Raw genomic sequence first — 20,951 nt, 5'->3', positions numbered from 1 at the left:
ATATATATATATATATATATATATATATCACCTCTTCTTTATCCATTCATCCATTGATGGACACCCAGGTTGCCTCCGTATCCTGGCTACTGCAAATAATGCTGCAATGAACATATGGATACACATGTCCCTTCAAAATAGTGTTTTGGATTTCTTTGAATAAATACCCAGAAGTGGGATTACTAGATTCTTCTCTGTCTCTTTTTATAGCCTTTCTTTTAAAGTCTATTTTGTCTCGTATAAGTATAGCTAACCTAGCTATTTTTTATTTCTATTTTCATGAAGTATGTTTTTCCATCCCTTTACTTTAGGTATGTGTGTGTCTTTCAATCTGAAATGAGTCTCTTATAGGCAGCATATGTAAGGGTCTTGTTTTATTATCCATTCAGTCACCCTATATCTTTTGATTGGAGCATTTAATCCATTTACATTTAAAGTAATTATTGAAGATATGTAGTTATTGCCATTTTATGATTTATATTTTTTGTCATTTTCCTTCTCCTTCTCCTTCTCTTTCTCCTCTTCTTCTTCCTCCTCTTCCTCCTCCTCCTCCTTCTCCTTCTTCTTCTTCTTCTTCAGTCCCTCCAACATTTCTTGTAATACTGGTTTGCTGGTGATGTACTGCTTTAGCTTTTTCTTGTCTGGGAAGCTCTTTATCTGTCCTTTGATTCTAAATGATAGCTTTGCTGGATAGAGTAATCTTGGTTGTAGGTCCTTGCTTTTTATCACTTTGAATATTTTATGCCAATCCCTTCTGGCCTGCAAAGTTTATGTTGAGAAGCCAGCTGACAGTCTTATGGGAGCTCCCTTGTAGGTAACTAACTGCTTTTCTCTTGCTGCTTTTAAGATGCTTTCTTTGTCTTTAACCTTTGGCATTTTCATTATGATGTGTCTTGGTGTGGGCCTCTTTGGGTTCATCTTGTTTGGGATTCTCTGCATTTTCTGGGCTTGTATATCTACAGGTAACCCCCATATAACACGGCACTTTTTATAACACAGTTTTGCTCTAACACGGTTTTGCTCTCACATGATTCGAGAATTGGGGGGAAACCCTCGTATAACATGGCATCCTAGAACACAGTTTCACTTTAACACAGTTTGAGAATTAGAGAAATCCATGAACAACACACGGAACATAATAAGAGCTTTTAATAGCTAAAAACATCTCATTCGAAATTAGGGAAATCCCCAAACAACACGGAATGTAATAAAAGCTTTTAAGAGCAAAAGATATCTCATTTGAAATTTTTCATTCGAGCATGGATGTCATAACAGATATGACTGCAGAATTTTTAAATTTATTAGAATTTTAAATCCACTTTGTTCGTGGAGTATTAAGTTCAGAGGATGAAGATATCTTGTCAAAAAGAAAACACCTCGGTTAATGGTGCTTAGTAGTGATGATGAAGAAAACATTATTTAATACATATTAATATGTCATACTTTGGTGAAAATGCTTAATAAAGATATGTCTCTTAATTATAAAAATATAATAGTATGGTGTGGTTTTTTTTTGGAACCTAACCCCCTTTTTTGTACTAGTTCTTTGTTTCGTATAACACAGATTGGCATAACACAGCATTTTTTAGGAACCTAACAACCATGTTATACGGGGTTACCTGTATTTCTTTTGTTAGGTTAGGGAAGTTTTCCATAATTATTTCTTCAAATATGTTTTCAATTCCTTGCTCCCTCTCTTCTCCTTCTGGTACTCCTATGATGCAAATGTTGGTATGCTTGATGTTGTCCCAGAGGCCCCTTAAACTTTTTTCTTTTTACTGTTCTGATTGGGTGTTTTCTGCTACCTTACTTTCTAAATTGCTGATGCAGTCCTCTGCTTCATCTAGTCTACTGGTGTGTCCCTCTATTTAGTTTACATTTCATTATTGTATTCTTCATTTCTTACTTGTTCTTTTATGTTTTGTGTCTCTATTTTTATGTTTCTTATCTTTTTGTTGAAGTTCTCTCTGAAATAACTGAGCATCCTTTTAATCCGTGTTTTGAAGTCTGCATCTGGTAGATCGCTTGTCTCCTTTATTGCTTAATTCTTTTACTGGAGCTTTGTTCTGTTCCTTCATTTGGGATATGTTTCTTTGTCTGCCCATTTTGGCTGTCTTCCTGTGTTCGTTTCTCTGTATTAGGTAGAGCTGCTGTGTCTCCCAGTCTTGGTAGAGTGGCCTTATGGAGTAGGTGTCCTATGGGGCCCAGGGGCTCAGTCTCCCTGGTCACCAGAGCTGAGTGTTCCAGGTGTGTCCCTTGTGTGGGTTGTGTGTGCCCTCCTATTGTAGTTGATCCTTGGTTGTTCTTTGCACATCAGTGGGAGGAATTGACCCTCACTGACTGGTTGTAAGGACTGGCTGTGACTACAGTAGAAGAATTGTTGTGCAGTGATGACCCTATGGAGCAGGATGCACTTGAGTAGGGCTCTGGTGCCTGCCCACTCTGCCCTTTGGGTGTCACCCAGGGAGGAAACTGGGTGGTGCTCCAGTTGGGTCCAAAGCCAGCCATCAAGTGTGCCAGTCCCAAGGCCTCCTGGAAGGGTTCCTGCCACAGACCAAGTTCAGCCACAGCCTGCGCCTTGCCCAGGGTCACCTGGCACGAGCCACAAAGCAATCTGCAGATGGCAGCCACCCACACTGGCTTGAAGCTACCTGGGAGGGGCCAAGCCATGACTCGAGGCTGACTGCTGCTCGTGCTGGGATTGGGGCTGCTCAGCAAGTGGTATGGGGCACACTAAGGCTAGATGCTACTTGCTTGGGTTTTGTGAAACTTTGGGAGATTTTAGGAAAGTCTACAGCATGAACCAAGGCAGCCCATTTGGATGGAAAAGCTACTGGAAGTGGTTTGGGTGTTTCCTAAAGTTGGGTCAGGTGGGGTCTCAGGGAATCACCAGGGCAGGGTGAAAAGTGTTAGCCAGGTTGGTGGAGACTCAGATATGGCACCACCCTGTGTCTGCATGCCAGGAGTGGGGAGAACTCAACAAAGAAATAATGGCTACTGCCAGTACTTCTGTCTGGGAGAAAGCTGCCTCTACAGCCCTCAGCCTGAAGCCAGACAATTCAGTTCCTTCCCATATGTCCCTGGCACCTTTTGAGCTACTGCGTAGAGCTTGAACTCAGAGCAAGTGAGTCCGTCAGTGAGTAAGTATATGCATGGGCCCTGTAAGAGGAACACTTCTGACTCCAGCTGCCCTCCATCTCAGTCAGCCACAGTCTCCATTGGTTTTCACAGCCAGAAGTTATGGGATCTTTTCTCCACAGCATTGAAATCCTGGGCTGGGGAGCCTGGTGTGGGGTTGGGTCCCCTCACTCCTCCAGGGGCCCTCCCGAGCTGAGACAGCTCTCCCAATTTTTAACCACTACATGTGGGTGTGGGCCCTGCCCATCCTGCATTTCCACCCATCCTACCAGTCTTGAGGTGGCTTCTTTTGTATGTCCTTAGTTGTAGAAGTTCTGTTCAGCTAGACTTCAGGAGATTCTTAATAATGGTTGTTCGGTAATTTAGCTATTATTTTGATGTGGTCATGAGAGGAGGTAAGCACAATGTTTACCTACTCCACCATCTAGATGGGAAATCCACATTATATCTTTTATAAGACAGATAGATGATAGGAAGGAATGGAGGGAGAGAAGGGACTGGTGCAGAGTGGCAAACAAGGGCTTTCCTAGGCAATCACATTGCTTATTTTGGTAGCTTTCTCCTCATTAGGGAACTGAGGGGGTTGTTAATAACAAGAGCAAACAACTGAATTAAGGACCTGATCAGGACCCTTCCCATTCCTCTGTTCAGATTTTAAAACTCCCTCTGAGCAAATGGGCCCTATATGTGGAAACTGATAACCAGAGTGGCCAGACAGAGGAGAGAAGATAGGAAGCTGGAAAGAGGGGACCAGCCTTAGTGTGAAGCTTTCTCCCATGGGCTCTGCCTGCAGCTCCACCGGAATTATTGTGGTTGCAGCCTCAGCATGTGTGTGCACACACTCTCATGCACATATGAGTACATGTGGGGTTCATCTATAGTATCTTGTCCACACAATTTCTCACCTGGTTGACTAATTTGACATACGTGGTGGGTAAATTAGAAAAAGAGAAAAGAAGAATGCACAGTCTGGGCCATAACCAGGAATATCATGCAGGCCTCTGGTCCTACCCAGACCCCTAAAAGCTGCATTGCAGGTAATGTCCATCTCTTTCCTTGATGCCTGGCTCTGCTGTGACCCTGCTCAAGGCAGCTCTCCCTGTTGCCCATGCTGGACTCTCTCCCCTGAAAGCCCATTGCTTACTTTTCCCACTGCTTTGGGCGCAGGCTGCTCACAGTGGAAAACCAGGCTTTAGGTTAATTTTTTACTACTACTCAGACTGAAAACAGTCCTTTCCTAGGGGCAGAAGAGCCCCGGCTCCATACTTCAGGCTGCTCTGCCTGACGGTTGTCCAGGCAGGTTACGCAGAGGAAAAGCCAGGTGGTCCTCCTTCCGGCTAACAACTGTCACTCTGCTCCTCTCACAGCTCCATGTACTGTCTCCAAAGGCTCCTCTCTTGTCCATGTCACCAGTAGACTGAGGGCAGCCACCACCCTGGTCTGCTCTGCTGTTGTCCCTACTGCCATGCACTAGACTGGGCACAGTGGGCACTCCTGATACACATATGAGTGTCTGGACCTGCCCTGCATGGGGCTTCTGGCCATTTCTGCTGATGGCCACAGCTTCCAGGACCTCTTCTGCCTGAGAGGACACCAACCATTATCAAACCACTCAGGGAGGAAGCACTGGGACCCCTTTCACAGTGGGAGGTCATGACTGCAGCCACGATGGGGTGTAGGTGGATAAGGAAGGGCAAGAGGCCTCATTTGAGCATCGTGTCTGGGCAGGCATGCACAGACAGGTGTCTACAGGGATGGCTCCCTCAGTCTGAGTTTGACAGGCGGCAAAAAGAGCAGAGGCTCAGAGCACAGGCTCTAGAGTCAGACAGACTACAGTTTCGCAACGTGCGTGAGACTGATTGCTCACCAGTAGCATGCCATCACCATAATCCGACTCAAGTGTTTGGGAAGATTAATTCACACAATGCATGGGACACGTCCATTCTTGCCCTGGCACACAGGAAAATCGGGCATTTTAAATCACCATATTAACCCTAGAATAATGCCTCATTATTGTTCCCAGATCTAAAATTAGCAACACAGCAGAGTCACAGAGAGGTAAAGCCATTTGCCTAAGGTTACACAGAGCCTGTCAACTGAAAAGGCAGGATTCGAACCAGAATTTAAGACTCTGAAGTCCATGTCCTACATTGGAAGGGGAATAAGGGAAGAGAAATGAGAAATCAATGTCATGGAAAGAAAGATGCACTTGACATGGCCACTGCCCTGTACTGGGACATCCGTGCGCACACAGATGAGGAGTGGCCAGGCCAGGGCCCCCTGGGCCTGGAACTTACCGAGTCTGTCCCCGTGAGCACAAACACTGACTTGAGGAGCAGGTAGCCATCCTGGTCTGCATCCCCCTTCCACCGCAGCAACTGCCCAGCTGCAGCCCGCGCTTGCTCTGGCAACAGCACAGAAAGAGGAGAAAGCGTCACCAGCAGGATGATATAGGACTTGCCCACCCAGCTTTACCCCCTCTTGGGCTCCTCTCCCCATGAGATGCACCTTAGCAACTTTAGAGATTTCTGCCTCCTGCCATCCTCACAATGCTACCTGAATCTATATTAAACATTCCACACTCTGCCACATTAATCTTCTCGGAGAATAGCCTTTATCATGCCACCATCCCTGTTCAACAACCATCAATGGCTCCCTATTGCCAAATAATAAGAACAGACTCCTCAGCAATAGACTTCCTGCAATCCAGAGTCTTCACCCACTTCCTATATCACACAGCCCCTTAAATTGCAGGGATTTCTGCAATCTGCACCGCGGTCAAGCTATTTCTTTCCCCTGGAATTCCTTCCACAGCCGAGCCTCCAGGGTCCAGTTCCATGAGTGGAAGAATGCAAGTAAGGAGATGCTATAACAAAAGACGTGCTTTGACCTCTGTGTCTTTTCTGGATCAAGTTCTCCATTCAAAACTTGGGTGTACATTTTATCCTAGTATTTCTTCCCAGAGCCCTAGTCGTGAGTGTGTGTGTGTGTGTGTCCATCCCAGGAATAGGAGAGTTCCCCAAATACCCCCTTCCCTCCTTTACTAGCCTTTCCCTTTGTTCCCAAGATACACAGTGGTAGACCCAGGCTGGCTGGACTCTTAGGAAGGCACTATGCTAACTCCATTAGAAAGCAGAGAGGGTCTGAGCAGGAGGCCTGACAGAAACCTGCAGAGCTGTTTCACCCTCCAATAAGCTGTCTCCAGGACCTCTTTTCTCTTACCTGCAGGCTTTCCCACAAGTGCCTTGTGTATTTCTTGGGCTAGCTGGTTGGAAACATCTTCTGCCAGCCTTTGGAGACTGGGAAAGCTGATGATCCCCACGGAGTGTTCCCAGGCCTGAAAACAACCAACAGGATTTGGTCAGAGATGTCAGAGCTACAGAGCAAGGAGAGTCACCCCTCTTTCTCCTTGCTGGCCCAAACCAACAGCTCAACTCACTTTCCCAGATGTCTCCCAAAAGCCACTACATCATCTATCCTCCAGCTTCTGCCATATCCCTACTCTGGTGCCTGTGAATTCTTCAGCTTTCTGCTGAGTCCCAAACCCACAGCCAACTGGGCCCTGGACATTTCCCCTGAAGTTATGCTCCTAAAACATCAAATACTCATAACCAAATCCATTGCTTTACCCCCAAACCTGCTTTTCTCATTGAATGGCCCTACCAACCACCCAGTTGCCCTAGTGAGAAACTCTAAGAGTGACTCTCTAGGTCTCCCTCTCCTTCCTTACCCCATCAGTTACTCTGTCTCACTGATTCTCCTCTTACACACTAGTCAAAAACTGTACAGATTCCATAGTTTAAGTCATGCAATTATCTCTTTCAGATGAATTTTTTTTAAGTGGGATTGCAAGTTAAAAGAGTGGGGTGTTTTGTTTTGTTTTGTTTTTAGTGCTTTTACTAACATATTACTAACTCGCTCTCCAGAAAAAGTTTAGCAGATTAGCCTCCAGGGGCTCCAAGGGAGAGTGCTGGTTTCTCTACACCCACACAAACATTGAACACTGTCATGCGTTTTCATCTTAAATGAGAAACTGTATAGAAGAAAAAAAATCTCAGTTGCAGTCTTTTGATTACTAGAGTAAATGAACACTTCTGTGCTTCTTAAATTGCTTGTTTTTACTTGTAGCCTGTTATTATTCTATTAGGATTTTCACGGTTTTCTTACTTATTTTAATCCTTGGTCCATAATACTATGGCAATTTTTTTTGAATTTGTCATTTTGTCTTTGAACTTGGTATTGTTGGGTGTTGCTATACAGAAATCTGAAAATAATGTGAAATGAAATTTCTAAATCTATTTCTTTGTTTTCTGGCTTTAATCCAGGTTTAGGAAATTCTTTCCCAGTCCAAGCTGTTATTGTCAATTTTAATTTCCTATTTCTTTTTTGATTTCCTTAAAATTATTTTTCACTTGTCCTTTCTCAATTTCTATCCTATCTGGTCAGATTTTTCCTCAAACTTTTTTCCCTTATCATTTCGGATACTATTTAATAGTAATCATGACTTTTAAAATTCTTCATCAGATGCCAGACCCTCTTCAGAGTTTCCTCCCATGTCTGTAGTGATCCTGTTAATAGGTCTGTCTTCATCAGAGTCCTTTCCCTTTGCTCTACCATGTGTCACAGGCCAAGTTCACTAGTCCTCCAGTGAGGCTCGCCCTCTCCAGACCAACGGTCAGAGTGGAGTGACCAGCCTTGGCCCAGGACTTGAGTTCTGGCAACTTCCCATCCCAGATCCACCGGGAAGGTAGGCTGCTGTGAACAGAACTAGTAGCCTCTACGAAACGCAATTTTGCTGGACTCCCATCCACTGTTCCATCTCACCAGTCATATTAAACTATATTCCTGCCCAAAGACCCAACCAAGTTTTTTTAAGCTGAGATCCTCCTTCTAGAAAAGGTGAGAAAGGCATCAAAATTCCAAAGGAAAATCATTTCAATGTGTTTCTTTGCTATAGATACTATATTTATTAAAAAGTAAAAACCTTGAAAAATTGTCTCTATATTAAAAGATGCTACACACAAAATAAGGAGGCAAGCCCAGGATCAGTAGAAAATATTTGCAACGTGTATAACTGACAAAGGAATAATATCCAGACTGCTACAAATTAATAAGAAAAAGACAAACAGCTTGATTTTTTGTAAAAACAGGCAAATAAAACAAATAACTAATAAAAGATAAAAGAAATAGCAAATTACTAAGAATCAGGAAAATGCATATTAAAACCACAATGAGATATTTTATACTTTTCAAGTTGGTAAAAATGAAAAGCCTGACAATACTAAATGTGGGTGTAGGTGAGGGACCATGGAACCCCCACGCTCTGATGATGGAGTGTAACTTGGAAGAACCTCTTTAAAGAAGTATTTAACCCGGGCCGGCCCAGTGGCTCAGGTGGTTAGAGCTCCGTGCTCCTAACTCCGAAGGCTGCCGGTTCGATTCCCACATGGACCAGAAGGCTCTCAACCACAAGGTTGCCAGTTCAATTCCTCAAGTCCTGCAAGGGATGGTGGGCTCTGCCCCCCGCAACTAAGCTCCAAGATGGCACCTTGAGCTGAGCTACCGCTGAGCTCCAGATGGCTCAGTTGGTTGGAGCGTGGGCTCTCAACCACAAGGTTGCCTGTTCGACTCCTGCAAGGGATGGTGGGCTGTGCCCCCTGCAACTAGTAATGGCAACTGGACCTGGAGCTGAGCTGCGCCCTCCACAACGAAGACTGAAAGGACAACAACTTCACTTGGAAAAAAAAAGTCCTGAAAGTACACACTGTTCCCCAATAAAGTCCTGTTCTCCTTCCCCAATAAAATCTTTGAAAAAAAAAAAAAAAGTATTTAACCCAATCCAGGAAAGGTACAGGGGCACATGTCCTACGACCCAGCAATTCCACTCCTACATGTGTTCCCTGGAGAAAGCATGTGCACAGGGAGGCGTGGAGAACTATGTCTGCAGCATGATTTGTGACTGTGAAAAATTAGAAAAAAATCTAATATTTATCAATAGGACCATGAGGCATAATTTGTGGCATATTTATATAAGGATACAATATAGAACTGAAAAAGAAATCGAATTGCCTGTATCAATGCAGATAAACCCCAGAAATGGAATGTTGAGTGGCAAAAGCAAATATTACAATGTGAGCCTACAAAAACCTGTGAAATTATGTATAAATTACACACTATTACTTACGGTTATAAAAATATACCCATATTATTGTATAATTTATATATAGTCTCACAGGTTTTTAGAATCATAGTGAAATACCATTTTGCAAAAAAATCATATGTGTGTGTGTGTGTATGTATATATATGATATATTCCTAATAATTCAGCAGGATAGGGGTTACCATTGGAGAAAGGTGGAAGGGGAGTGAGCTCTAGAATGTGTGCACAGGTGGCTTTAGTTTATCTGAAATGTTTGATTCCTTTTATATGGGTGAGGAGTACTTGGGTATTTATTTTGTTTTTTAAAAACTTTGTATCCAGGGGGCCGGCCCGGTGGCTCAGGCGGTTCGAGCTCCATGCTCCTAACTCCGAAGGCTGCCAGTTTGATTCCCACATGGGCCAGTGGGCTCTCAACCACAAGGTTGCCAGTTCAATTCCTCGAGTCCCGCAAGGGATGGTGGGCAGCGCCCCCTGCAACTAAAATTGAACACGGCACCTTGAGCTGAGCTGCCGCTGAGCTCCCGGATGGCTCAGTTGGTTGGAGTGCGTCCTCTCAACCACAAGGTTGCCGGTTCGACTCCCGCAAGGGATGGTGGGCTGTGCCCCCTGCAACTAGCAACGGCAACTGGACCTGGAGCTGAGCTGCGCCCTCCACAACTAAGACTGAAAGAACAACAACTTGAAGCTGAACAGAACCCTCCACAACTAAGATTGAAAGGACAACAATTTGACCATTGTTCCCCAATAAAGTCCTGTTCCCCTTCCCCAATAAAATCTTTAAAAAAAAAAAAAAAAAAAAAAAAAAAAAAACTTTGTATCCAAATATTTTTACATTTTCTGCCCTATAAACGGACATAGCTGTGCCCTTTCTTTTGTAAATAAAAAAGCAGAACATCAGAACTTTGCTAGAACTACAAAAATGCTAGAAGAATGTTAAATACTATTGCACATAGTAGGCCTTCAACAAACACTTGATAAGTGAACACGTGATTATGAAATGCTCAATATGCAGAATAATGGCCAAATGTGTTGTGTGCTGGTCTTGTGCCCAACACTGAGCCAAACACTTACATGCATTGTTCCCACTAATCCTCACAACAACCCTTTGAGATTCATATTGTTATTATTCCCACTTTACAGAAACTAAGGCTGAGCCAGAGGGTAAGCCCAGAGAATCAGTTAAGCCACAGAGTGAAGAGTTAAATTATTACACGCAAACCCAAGTAGCATGTGCATGTCTAAAAAATTTATGGCTACCACCTGGAAACCAGCTACCACCTGGAAACTTTCATCCCTGGAAAGAATATGTCAATTCTTTGGCAAGGAACTCCAATGGTAAGATTATTTTCCTCCCCAGGAATAAGAACTCTGCTATGATGTCTTCCTAACAAATTCTGGTGCATCCTCCCTGCACTGGCAAACCCCTCAAAGACCAATTTGCAGGCAGTTGACTCGGAAGCATCTAGATCGTCTTCAAGCAGTGGGACTCCAGGAGGCACGCTACAATAAAGCAAATTGGGCCGCTGTGAGTTGAACAGTAATTGTACACTCAGCCAGATCCTCCCAAGGCTCACACCCCTTCCTGGGACTGCAGTGGGCACTTCTGGAGGCCGCGTTAACTCTTTCAGGCCACTGGGGTGCTATTTGATGCACGGAGACAATCATTTACTGAATGATACCATGGAGACCCCAAAGAGTTAAGGCAGCTTCCAACAGGACCTAATTTTTCCCCCAAACTGGGACTTGCATGCTGGGAGAATATTGCTTAATATTTTTAAAAAAACTTTTATTTACTCACATTATCTAAGCTGTACCACGATGCCTTGTGGCTGTCCCCTCTCATGGAAGAAAGAGAAAGAAAATGATGCTCGGGTCTCCAAAGGACAATAAGGAATGAAAAAAGCTCTTGAGGAAATGGGAGAAAACCCCAGCTTTTGAATGACAGAGAACTGGTTGGTTTCTAAGTATGACAGCAATATTATTACTTCTCCATTACCGCAGAGTTTGGTGGTTTGGTCTTTAAGTGAGCTCAAAACATTTCAGAGACTTTACATGAATTTCCCCTGCTAGTGTGACACAGTTGATTCTCTCTTTTGTAAATTAAAAAAAAAAAAAAAAAGGTTAACACAACAAAAATTTTGTTTCCCAGAGATGGGAATAAGCCATGTTCCAGGCCCCACTCTGAAGAAATACAGACAGAGAGGATGAAGAGGGGTGTTGACCCTCACCATGCCCTCTGGACACCACAGTCGGAAATAATTGTTCATCATCCTTGTTATTATATTTAATGCTACTCTTCTCTAATCCAGTGTCAGTTGGGTCCATGCTTACTTTTTATGAGACTATCACATTTCGTGCATGAACTCTGCACTACCGGCTAGGCAGTTAGCCTGAGTACAAACCTGTGTACATGCACATGTGCACCCACACATACAAACATTCACTTCCAAGTACAATCGATTGAGTGTTAATTTCAATCACTCCGCACTAGGAAATGAATGAATTCCTCCCCATGTTACCCACTGTCCTGGTTATATATTACTATAAAACAATCCCCACCCCCAACATTGAGTGGCTTTAAATAATAGCAATCATTTATTTTTCTCATTGACCTGCAATTTAGGCAGGACTCAGCAGGGACATATTTCTCTGCTTTACTCAGCTGGGGACTAAGTGACCTACTTCCAAGATGGCACAGTCACATGGCTGGGAAGTTGGTGCTGGCTGGCATGAACTAGTACAGCTGCAAGGTCAGGTGCTTCGGTTCCTCTCCATAGGCTGTTACATAGGGCTGCTTGGTCTTCCTTACAACATGGCAGCAGGGTTCTAAGAGTGAGTATTCCAAAGGACAAGTCTCTTGAGGCGTAGGCCTAGAAATGTCACTTCTGCCTTTTTCCATTAGCCACGCCATCACAAACCCATTCAGACTCAAGGGAAGGGGACATAGATGCCATCTCTCGAAGGCAGCAGGGTGAATCCATTTGCAGCATCTCTAATCTACCACATCCACAGAGCTCCCTTTTTTCTCATATTATCGCAGCCCCCTGGTTGTCTGTCCCAAACAGTGAGGAATTTTATACTAATTGCTGTGGATCTCACTGCCTGCTTTCTCTCAAAGAACACATTCTAAGAATGATCTTCAACAGGTATATCTAGGGTTCTCACTCCCCCGAAGTCCACAAGTATCTCTGTGCAACATGAGAAACTGAAGTTTCCTTTGCCCCGAAACAAACTTAGTAGAAGGCCAGCAAGACCTGCCATACTTGCTAGAGGAATGATTCTTCTCTTAGTGACACCCTATGATAGGAAGGGTTCTAGAAAGGACAGGCTTTTGGCAGGAAAAGAACAACCATCAATTGAATCCTTCCTAAAAACACTGGTCTGCGCACTGATAAGCCCTTGGCTCTGCGCTGTCTCCTGTGTGATGTGATAAGACCTCCTCCTTGTCTGAAACCTCCTGGAATCAGCTATCCAGACATCACACGTGTGGAGATAGCATTCTTTTTGTCCCCAAAGGGAGCATAGGTACTAGCCAGACAAAGCCAGTATCCATTGCATCATGGGACAGGGAGAGAAAGCAGATGTACTCTGTTCTATGAACCCCAGCATTACCCGAGGGAGCCTAGTGGCTAACAACACAGGCCTGAGCAGACCGCCCAGGTTAAGTTCTGCTCCCCACTAACAACAGCGTGACCTTGGCCAAGCTATGAAACATCTCTAAATTTCTCTTCCCTCATTGTAAATTGGGATAAGAAGAGCGTCCACTTCACAGGGTGGTTGTGAGGGCTTATAAACACTAAACAAAATGTCTGGTTTAGTTAGTTAGAATGTGGTGAATATTACTAGGTTTCATCAGTGAAAGCGACCCCTTGACGTGATTAAGAACTCCTCTTCGACCTATGAAGGGGAGTCACGGGTCTGGTGCAGGAGGAGAGCCTGCAGTTCTAGATGAGCACTTTGTTTCTGACTCACCCCTCAGGGCCGCTCCTTGTTGGGGTTCGGGTGCCCTGAGGCTCCACTAGGCTCTTCCTTATTACCAAGACAGCAAATGCAGTGTTGAGTGTGTTCATTCCTTAACAACCCTGAAGTTGTTTTTTAACTCTGGAGATGAGCCAATAGGGCTAGATTTTAATATAGAGCCAATGAAGCCAATCTTTGTGCTTGCCTAGCAGTTAATGCAGATTTCCGTACGGCATTTATGATGACAGGGAGAAGGGAGACGTTCAGCCTCTGCTGTGGGCTTGGAGGAGTAAGACATGAGAGAAAGCCAGAGAGGCCAAGAGAAGTTCTCTGCAGGAGGAGGTGTCAACGAAGCAGCTCTGAGGGAGTCTGCTACACCAGACAATGCCTAGCAACAGATCTCAAGACTTACTAGGTTGAGGCCAGTGACAGCCACTGAGGTGGGGCACACACTGTCATCAACCTTCTCTGGAGCCCTAACTACACATGGACCACCCCTCCGATGCTGAGTCTGACTGATAAAGAGTCTGACCCAGTTAGGCAAGATTCCACAACCCAGGAACAGCACCCTTTCCAAGCAGGGGCAACAATTCAAAATCTCTTGTGTATTGTCTTAGGACAAAGAATATTCTAGATCATTGTGGTTTTCCTTAGCCCCAAAGTGAAAAGAGAAAAGTATAGAGTTGAGATCCACCAAAAAAAGCATTCCAGGATTTTTTAGATGCAATCAGAGCCCCGCTGGGCCGTGGTTTCTATGACAACTAATATACATATGAGATTTTGACATTAACAGCCACATTCCACAGGACACAGCATAACTTATTAAGTCCTGATATTTTCAAGGGGGTTCTTTATAGACGACCTTGAAGAACACTGTTTAATGGTTACAGAATTTAGAATATAGTGGTTACAAGCTTGACTTCTGACACAAGGACCTATATTCCAATGGATATTTTCAATCTTCATCTACAGCTCAGATTTTATCTGCACTGCACCTGGAAAAAAAAAATCTCCCACTTCCCCCATGTTTCTTTCCACTGTCAACTTTTAATTAAGAAGCCTGAGGGCTCTGGCTCTGGCAAGGTTTTATTAGTCAGAACTTAATAGAAACAACAAGTTTATAGACACATAGGACTTAATAAAAGAATGTAGATTTTAAGATGAAAAGCCTGTAATATTCTGCTTCTCCAGGGTACATCAGAGGAGGGCTCCAGGGATCCAAAACATAGCAGGTTATGTCAATAGTTTGGAGAATGTGCAGTTAATATCCTAGAGGTGGATGGAAAGCTAATAGGGACCGTGTCTGCTTTCCATGTGCAATGGACTTCATAAGCATCATCTTATCTCACCTTCACAGTCTCCCAGCAAAGTGTTATTAATCTCACTACAGATGAGAAATGGAGATTCAGTAATATTCAGTAATTTGCTCAAGGATGCACAGCTAATAAGCAGTGATTCCAGGGCTTGAGCCCTACTCTCTCTGACTTGAAAGCTCATGGGCCATTATGCCTCCAATTACCAGGACAGGGTTTGGGAAACAGGGACAAATATCAAGGTTCCGTTATAATAGGAAGTGTTTGCTGTTCTTGAGGCCACAAGCTCAGAGGCCTATAGGGTCAGATAACATAAATGAGTAAGGTGCACTGGGTGAGAGATGTTAAGGAGTGAGGGACTGGGGTAAACTTAGAGACCAAGACCATCTTCTGTTGAAAAGGAGTGTCCCTAACCATCTCTATCCAATTATTAGTATTACAGCTACCAAAATTTTCAAGAGAAACTGGAAATCTGATTTTCAGGTGAAAACTTTCCACTTTGAAAAAAAAAAAAAGGCCACTAATTCATTTCTAACCTCTACAAGCAAAACCACATTCTGAGTGCTACTTGGTACCCTCTGCTTTGGACTGAACTCTCCATGAGGGTAAAACCTCTATCTGTCTTCTCTATCTCATTGCCCCAGGCCCTAGAACAGAGTATAGGAACTTAATAAATATTTTTACAACAAATGAAGGGATTCTCAAACTGACAATCTGGAAAGAGGCGAATAAATACCAAGACCTGGCTCTCAGATGCAGAGTACTTTCACCAGAGTTAGGCTGCCCAGATCCGGGGGAAAGATACAGTGCAATGGATGGACCCATACACATGCCCAGTAAGTTTCGCTCATGGTGGGAAGCTGCTCACATTTTTCCTTTTTTAAGGCAACATTGATCTGAGAACTGGTGAGATTGAGCCATCTCCCAGAAATTGGGGTTGTTAGAGCAGAGAGGCTAGGAATGAAAAACATGAGCCATCTCTCCTAACCTAGTTCTTGTTTTCTAGTACAGTCCCTATGCCTCAGTTCTCCAATCTATTAAATGGGGTGAATGGAGTATACAAGTCCAAAACATGGAGGAAAATAATGAGTTAGTGAACAATGAGTTATTATATTTGGCTTTTTTTAACTGAAAAACACGCCTAAGTATTCAATGCATCTTATAAATATGATCCCCAAAAGATGGTGAGTCATCTTTGGAAATCCTTAAATATTTGTGGTTAATAAGTTAGAAGAAACTTTAACGAAGGTGTTTCCTAATAAAAACCTGCCTAAGCTTCCATCTGTCCTAGTCTATTTTCAATGTGCAAAGTAGCTCATATTCTCTGTGCTTTATTTATAGGTATATTTTTTAAATAATAACCCAAAGCAATCATGAAGCAAAAGTTAAATCCTCATACAAAGATGCGTGTCCAACTCTACAACCAGCCTTCAATATATCCAACTAAAAGGCAGACCTCATTGTCAGGAGCTTTGTTCCAAGACAACAAAGGAAATCCCTGCACCCATGCTGTCACCAGCTGCCACTGGCCAGAGTGTTGGCCCAGTGGACAGGCTGGACTGCTCCTGTGTGCCTGTAACCAGCGATAGGAGCACTGCTCTGGGTGTTCTCCACCGATTATACCTTGGTTGCATTATTGGTGCACTTTGCGTCCTGGCCCTTCCAGGCCCTGGTGTTGCATGACTGGTGTTTGAGGTTACCAGCATCCTTGCACCTCATGTCTCAAGACACACACTCCTTTTCTAGTTCCCAAAGGAGCTGGTCTCTTCTCTGGCTTCCAAGCTGGGATTGTAACTGAACAATACAACTTTTTTAACTAAAGAGACAAGAGTAAGAGCCAACTGTCCATCCATTCCATGCCCTTCCTCATCCTGGAGGTAAGCCATGCTTACCATCTTTATTAGATAGCACAACACTCTCCTCTAAGCAACCAGACAACACTTGTGATGATATTAAAACCACCAACTCCAGTTTCCAAGCATTGCAACGTGTCCCCAGAGCTTTGTATCATCTCCCTACAGTTCCAAAAATAAGAATACCGACCTTTAGGAACAATGGGAGAAGACTCAACAGGCTCTTCTGACGTTCAGCAGGGCTCCCATGAGCCAACGGCTGATATTCCAGAAACTTCCTTTCTAGCAGCTCCCAGAGAGCTGTGGGGCCCTGGGACTGCCCTCCATGTGGGAAGTCAGGTTGAGCAACATCAGGCGGGCCTTCCTGTTGTGAAGCTGGATCCTCAGCTCCGTCTTCAGCCTTTGGAACATCTTCCACCTCCATGCCTTAGCAAAGCAGATCTGAATTCAGAACAAAACAACAAAAAATGAAAAGCCCTGTCACAGCACTTCCTGATGAAGCTGGTTGTGGGACAATGGACTGTACTCATTCAGTCCAGTTCCTACTGATGATGGTTCCTCTAAGAATCTGAAACCAACTAACATAGGAAGACTTTTTAAAGAAGAGATTCAGATTTAGAGTGACTCACACATATTGACAATCTAACATGTGTTGGGCTTTTTACACAGACTCTCCTGAGAGAGAAAGAAGCATTCCGATTTTCTCTAAATAGTAAGAAAGCCAACTGGGCCAAACGCATAGGGGCAGCTAGATGGTAGTTGAAACACAAGCCTTTAACACCAAAGCCTGCTTTCTCGTTACCTGATGCTGTTCCTCTTTGAAAGGCTGAGTAAATAGAAGAGACATGTGTAAATGTCTTAGCAATATTTACAGAAGTATGTAATTCTAGCTCTTCAATGGTAACTTCCTTCTACGCCCCGAGTCAAAGGATATAGGTTCTTCATTCTCAGCATTATCTTGTTCAGACAATTTTTGGAGGACTTTGTCCTCAAGATGACTTCTTAAACCCCCACTCTAACTTAAAAATACTTCACTATTAGTGCAAACAGGAACAATTTGTGCGATAGATCTTGGGTCAATAGGTGAAAGGGCAAGAACTTGTGTGATGAAAATAGCCAAAGACCTATTTGCCAGATAGGTAAACTCAAGAAGGTACCTTTAATGTGCCCTTGACTTTCCGTTGCCACACTCTCGGTGAATCAGACTGACTCAGCACCAGGAAGGTTGGTTTGGTTTGGTTGTCAGGAGGGGAGGAAGCTCCAAGTAGGGGCCAGGTTGCCCAGGCCCCCTGCAAGAGGCCCCCATCCCTAAACCACAACGTCACCATGTATGAATATATCCTGGAATCTGGCCAGCAACCAACAACCACGAATCCCCGGGCAGCAACCAAATAAATAGACACACAGAGTGGGTCACCAGTGGTTTGCTCTGGGCTACAGCAGCTGAGGGGGTGTGTCTTGCTTTATTTTTAGCCCAAACACACACCCCTCGCAGGCTAGAATGGGAGTTAACTAAGGATCACACGGCCAGACTAGCTAGCCATCCCCTCTTTGAAACTCTCACTCTTCATGCACAAAACTCCACATGTCCCTGGCTCTTCTTCCATCTCACGTGAATCACTTTCTTTTTACAAAAGCCATGTAAGTTCAGTGTCAAAAACTGGGAAGGAATGAAATATCAGGAAGAATACCAAGCTTGCCCATACCCAGAAAAATGACTGTTGATATCCCTGCTTCTATCTATGAATATATAGTTTAATAAAAACGCACTAATAATGTTGTTGAGGCAAACTGTTTATTTATACTTTTGTTTTCGTTGATTGGTTGGGCTGGAGGTTGGTGGGGGTTTGATTTGTTTCTTTTTGGGTTGAGCCGCAGGGGCAGGGGTGGGGTGCCTCATATCCCTCAGTCCCAGCAGTCGCTTCCCTGACCTGGGCCAGGCTCCTCTCTGGCTTTGGTAGTTTACTCATTTATTCCTTGGACCTCCACTCCCCACTCCCATTCCCCTCTTCCCCACGCCCTCCACCCTGCCCACCACACCTGCTTAATGGGTGCTAATAAAACATGGCATAAGTGCGAGATTTCTGAATGCATGCATTTGAAGTTCGCCAGATAACCTTCTGCATCTTTCCTGCAGCTCACTTTTTCACTCAGCATTATGCCTTCAGTCCTACCCATGTGGCTCTGTGTTTGTTAACTTCATTTCCTTTGACTGCTGCCCTGTGTTACAAAGTGGGTGTCACGTGCCTATTTGACTTCTTGACTCTGCAGGGATGACGACTTCCTGTACTGCACTCGGTACTGTCCTAGACATTCCCACGCAGGTCTCCTGATGGGCTGCACGTGACTGGCTCTGGGTACGAACTTGGGAGCTGGAATGCTGTGTCAAAGGTATATACCTGCTTGATTCAACCATGTACCAGCAGCAAACATGCCTCCAGAAAGCTGGAAGCAGACCACACTGCCCCCCTACACATACACAGAAAGAGCCTGTGAAGGCTCTGCTCCCATCTCATCCACACCCCTGCTTGGCATCACCCAACTTTCTACTGTCTGCCAATTTGAATGAGGGAAAATGATCCCTCGTTGTCGTTTTACTTTGCGTTTCTCTAACCTACTAATGAGTCTGAGGATCTCTGTGTGCCTGTTAGCCCTTTGCATTTCCTCTTCTGCAAACTATCAACCTATGCTTATTTTTTCCTTGCCTGTCTTTTTTTCGTTGCTTTGCAAAAGTTTATTCTAGAAAGTGGTCTCTTGTTGGTTTTAAAAATCGCAAATGTCTTCTCTCAATCTGGTTTTTTTTTTCTTATAAATTAGTTCATAAGTTTCTTCTTTTTCACAAAAACATATCACGAATATTTTCCATATTGTTAAAGATAATCTGTGCCTTTATTTTTATGGCTGTGTGGTGGCTGTAGAACCACGTGGATCGTTAATTTAACTAATCCTCTACACTCAGGCATTCAAGTGGTTTCCAGTTATCCACTAGTATAAACAACACTGTAATGACAGTCTTGTGTCTAAGCCTTTCCATATATTCATGATTAAATAACAGATTGTAATCCATTCTTAAATTCCTAAAAGGAAATAGCTAGACCTTAAGGCAGACAAATTTTTCAGGCTGTTGGTACATATTTCCAAACAGCCTCTCCCCAAACACTGTATCAATATATAGTCCTTCCACCAAGAGTATACAAAGTTTACACTTCCTAGGTATCTTTGTCTTAAAAAAAAAAAAAATCTGCTGATCTGCCTATTTTGTTGTAATGTGAAGAGCTGAGCGTGTTCCTGTCTGCTGCTCCGTTTCCGTCAGGGCGCTGTGCAGCGGCTTTCTGGAGTCAGACGCTACCTGACTCCATGAGGTCCCCAGGGGAGATATCAGCTACTTCCCATGGCTTTAATTACCCCCTGAGAGCCATATATCCACTAAACATTATCTCTGAAGGCAGGCCACTGCGTCCACTTTGAGGTAGGCACAGTGCAGGTGCTCAATAAAACGTTACTGAATAAATGAATGAACCGGGGTGGCTGGTTAGCTCGGTTGGTTAGAGCATGGTGCTAAAAACACCAAGGTCGCTGGTTCGATCCCCGCGCATGGGTCACTGTGAGCTGTGCCCTCCTTAAAAAATAGAAATAAAATTTAAAAAATGAATGAATGAACCTATATGCTGATGGCACCCAAATCTCTCTGTAGCCCAGACCCCTCTTCTAAACAAGTTTTTTTTTTCTCACTCAAAGGTTTCTACTTGGATTTCCTCCAGACTCTGAAAGTCACTATGTCCCATCAAACCACCATCCGCATCACCCACAGAGCCAGCCCCATGGACTTCCCAACTCACAGTACGGCTGTTACAGCCAAGTGCAATGTCATCTCTATCGTATAAAAGTCATTTTGTGGCCACACCTGCAGGTGCTACCAACAAATTCACTCAATGAGACGTGTCTGAGGCCGTGCCTACATGCACATTTTTAGGATAAGCAGGTGAGAAAACAAAGTGAGCATCAGATCATGATGTGAAAATGTGGTCCAGGGGAACACAGCTGGATATCCAAGGGAAATAACAGAGACAGCTTCGCTCTCTTCCGAAGTTAAAAAGCCTTGTTCAGAGAAGGGAAACATTCAAATATTCCCTTCCTTGAACAGACAGAGATGTTTGAGAAACAAGAATTTCTGACAAGCGGGTACCCGTGAAATCCCATGGAGAAGTTGTCTGAGTCCAACGTCGGGCTGCACCCCTCCTGTCCTCTGACCATCACCCTAGGCCTCCTGCTTCAGTTTTATTTGTAAAAGGAAGAAACCAGGAAGTTGCCTATCAGAACTGTGTGAAAAACAGTAAGGAAAAAATCATTAAAATCCACTTCATTGTCAAAAGTGCCCTCTGCGAGTTCCAGCACCTTCTTATCCAGAGCAAAAGGGCCGAGTTGGGAGTGAGAGTCACTGGGGGTCCAGAGCAGGGTTGGGATGAGGGTGAGGCTAATGGGGCCCTCACCTCAGGCGCAAGATTTAAGAGGAGCTCCAAAAATCTC

At 44.0% G+C, this 20,951-nt stretch overlaps 1 protein-coding gene across 4 annotated transcripts in view; it reads right to left on the bottom strand.

Moving 5' to 3' along the window:
- Nucleotides 1-20,951, bottom strand: part of WDFY4 (WDFY family member 4) — a 324,112-nt gene that overhangs the window by 286,722 nt on the left and 16,439 nt on the right. For all 4 annotated transcript variants that reach the window (XM_074337248.1, XM_074337250.1, XM_019730128.2 and 1 more), the window contains 3 exons: nt 16,615-16,865; nt 6,361-6,475; nt 5,436-5,542 (listed from right to left, as the gene is read on the bottom strand). In XM_074337248.1, coding sequence (XP_074193349.1) covers nt 5,436-5,542; nt 6,361-6,475; nt 16,615-16,848 — 456 coding nt within the window. In that variant the 5' untranslated portion in view covers nt 16,849-16,865. The remainder of the gene's footprint in view (nt 1-5,435; nt 5,543-6,360; nt 6,476-16,614; nt 16,866-20,951) is intronic.

The sequence above is a fragment of the Rhinolophus sinicus genome, linkage group LG07 (assembly GCF_036562045.2).
Source record: "Rhinolophus sinicus isolate RSC01 linkage group LG07, ASM3656204v1, whole genome shotgun sequence".
Classification (NCBI taxonomy): domain Eukaryota; kingdom Metazoa; phylum Chordata; class Mammalia; order Chiroptera; family Rhinolophidae; genus Rhinolophus; species Rhinolophus sinicus.
This window is presented reverse-complemented; position numbering and strand designations above follow the sequence as displayed.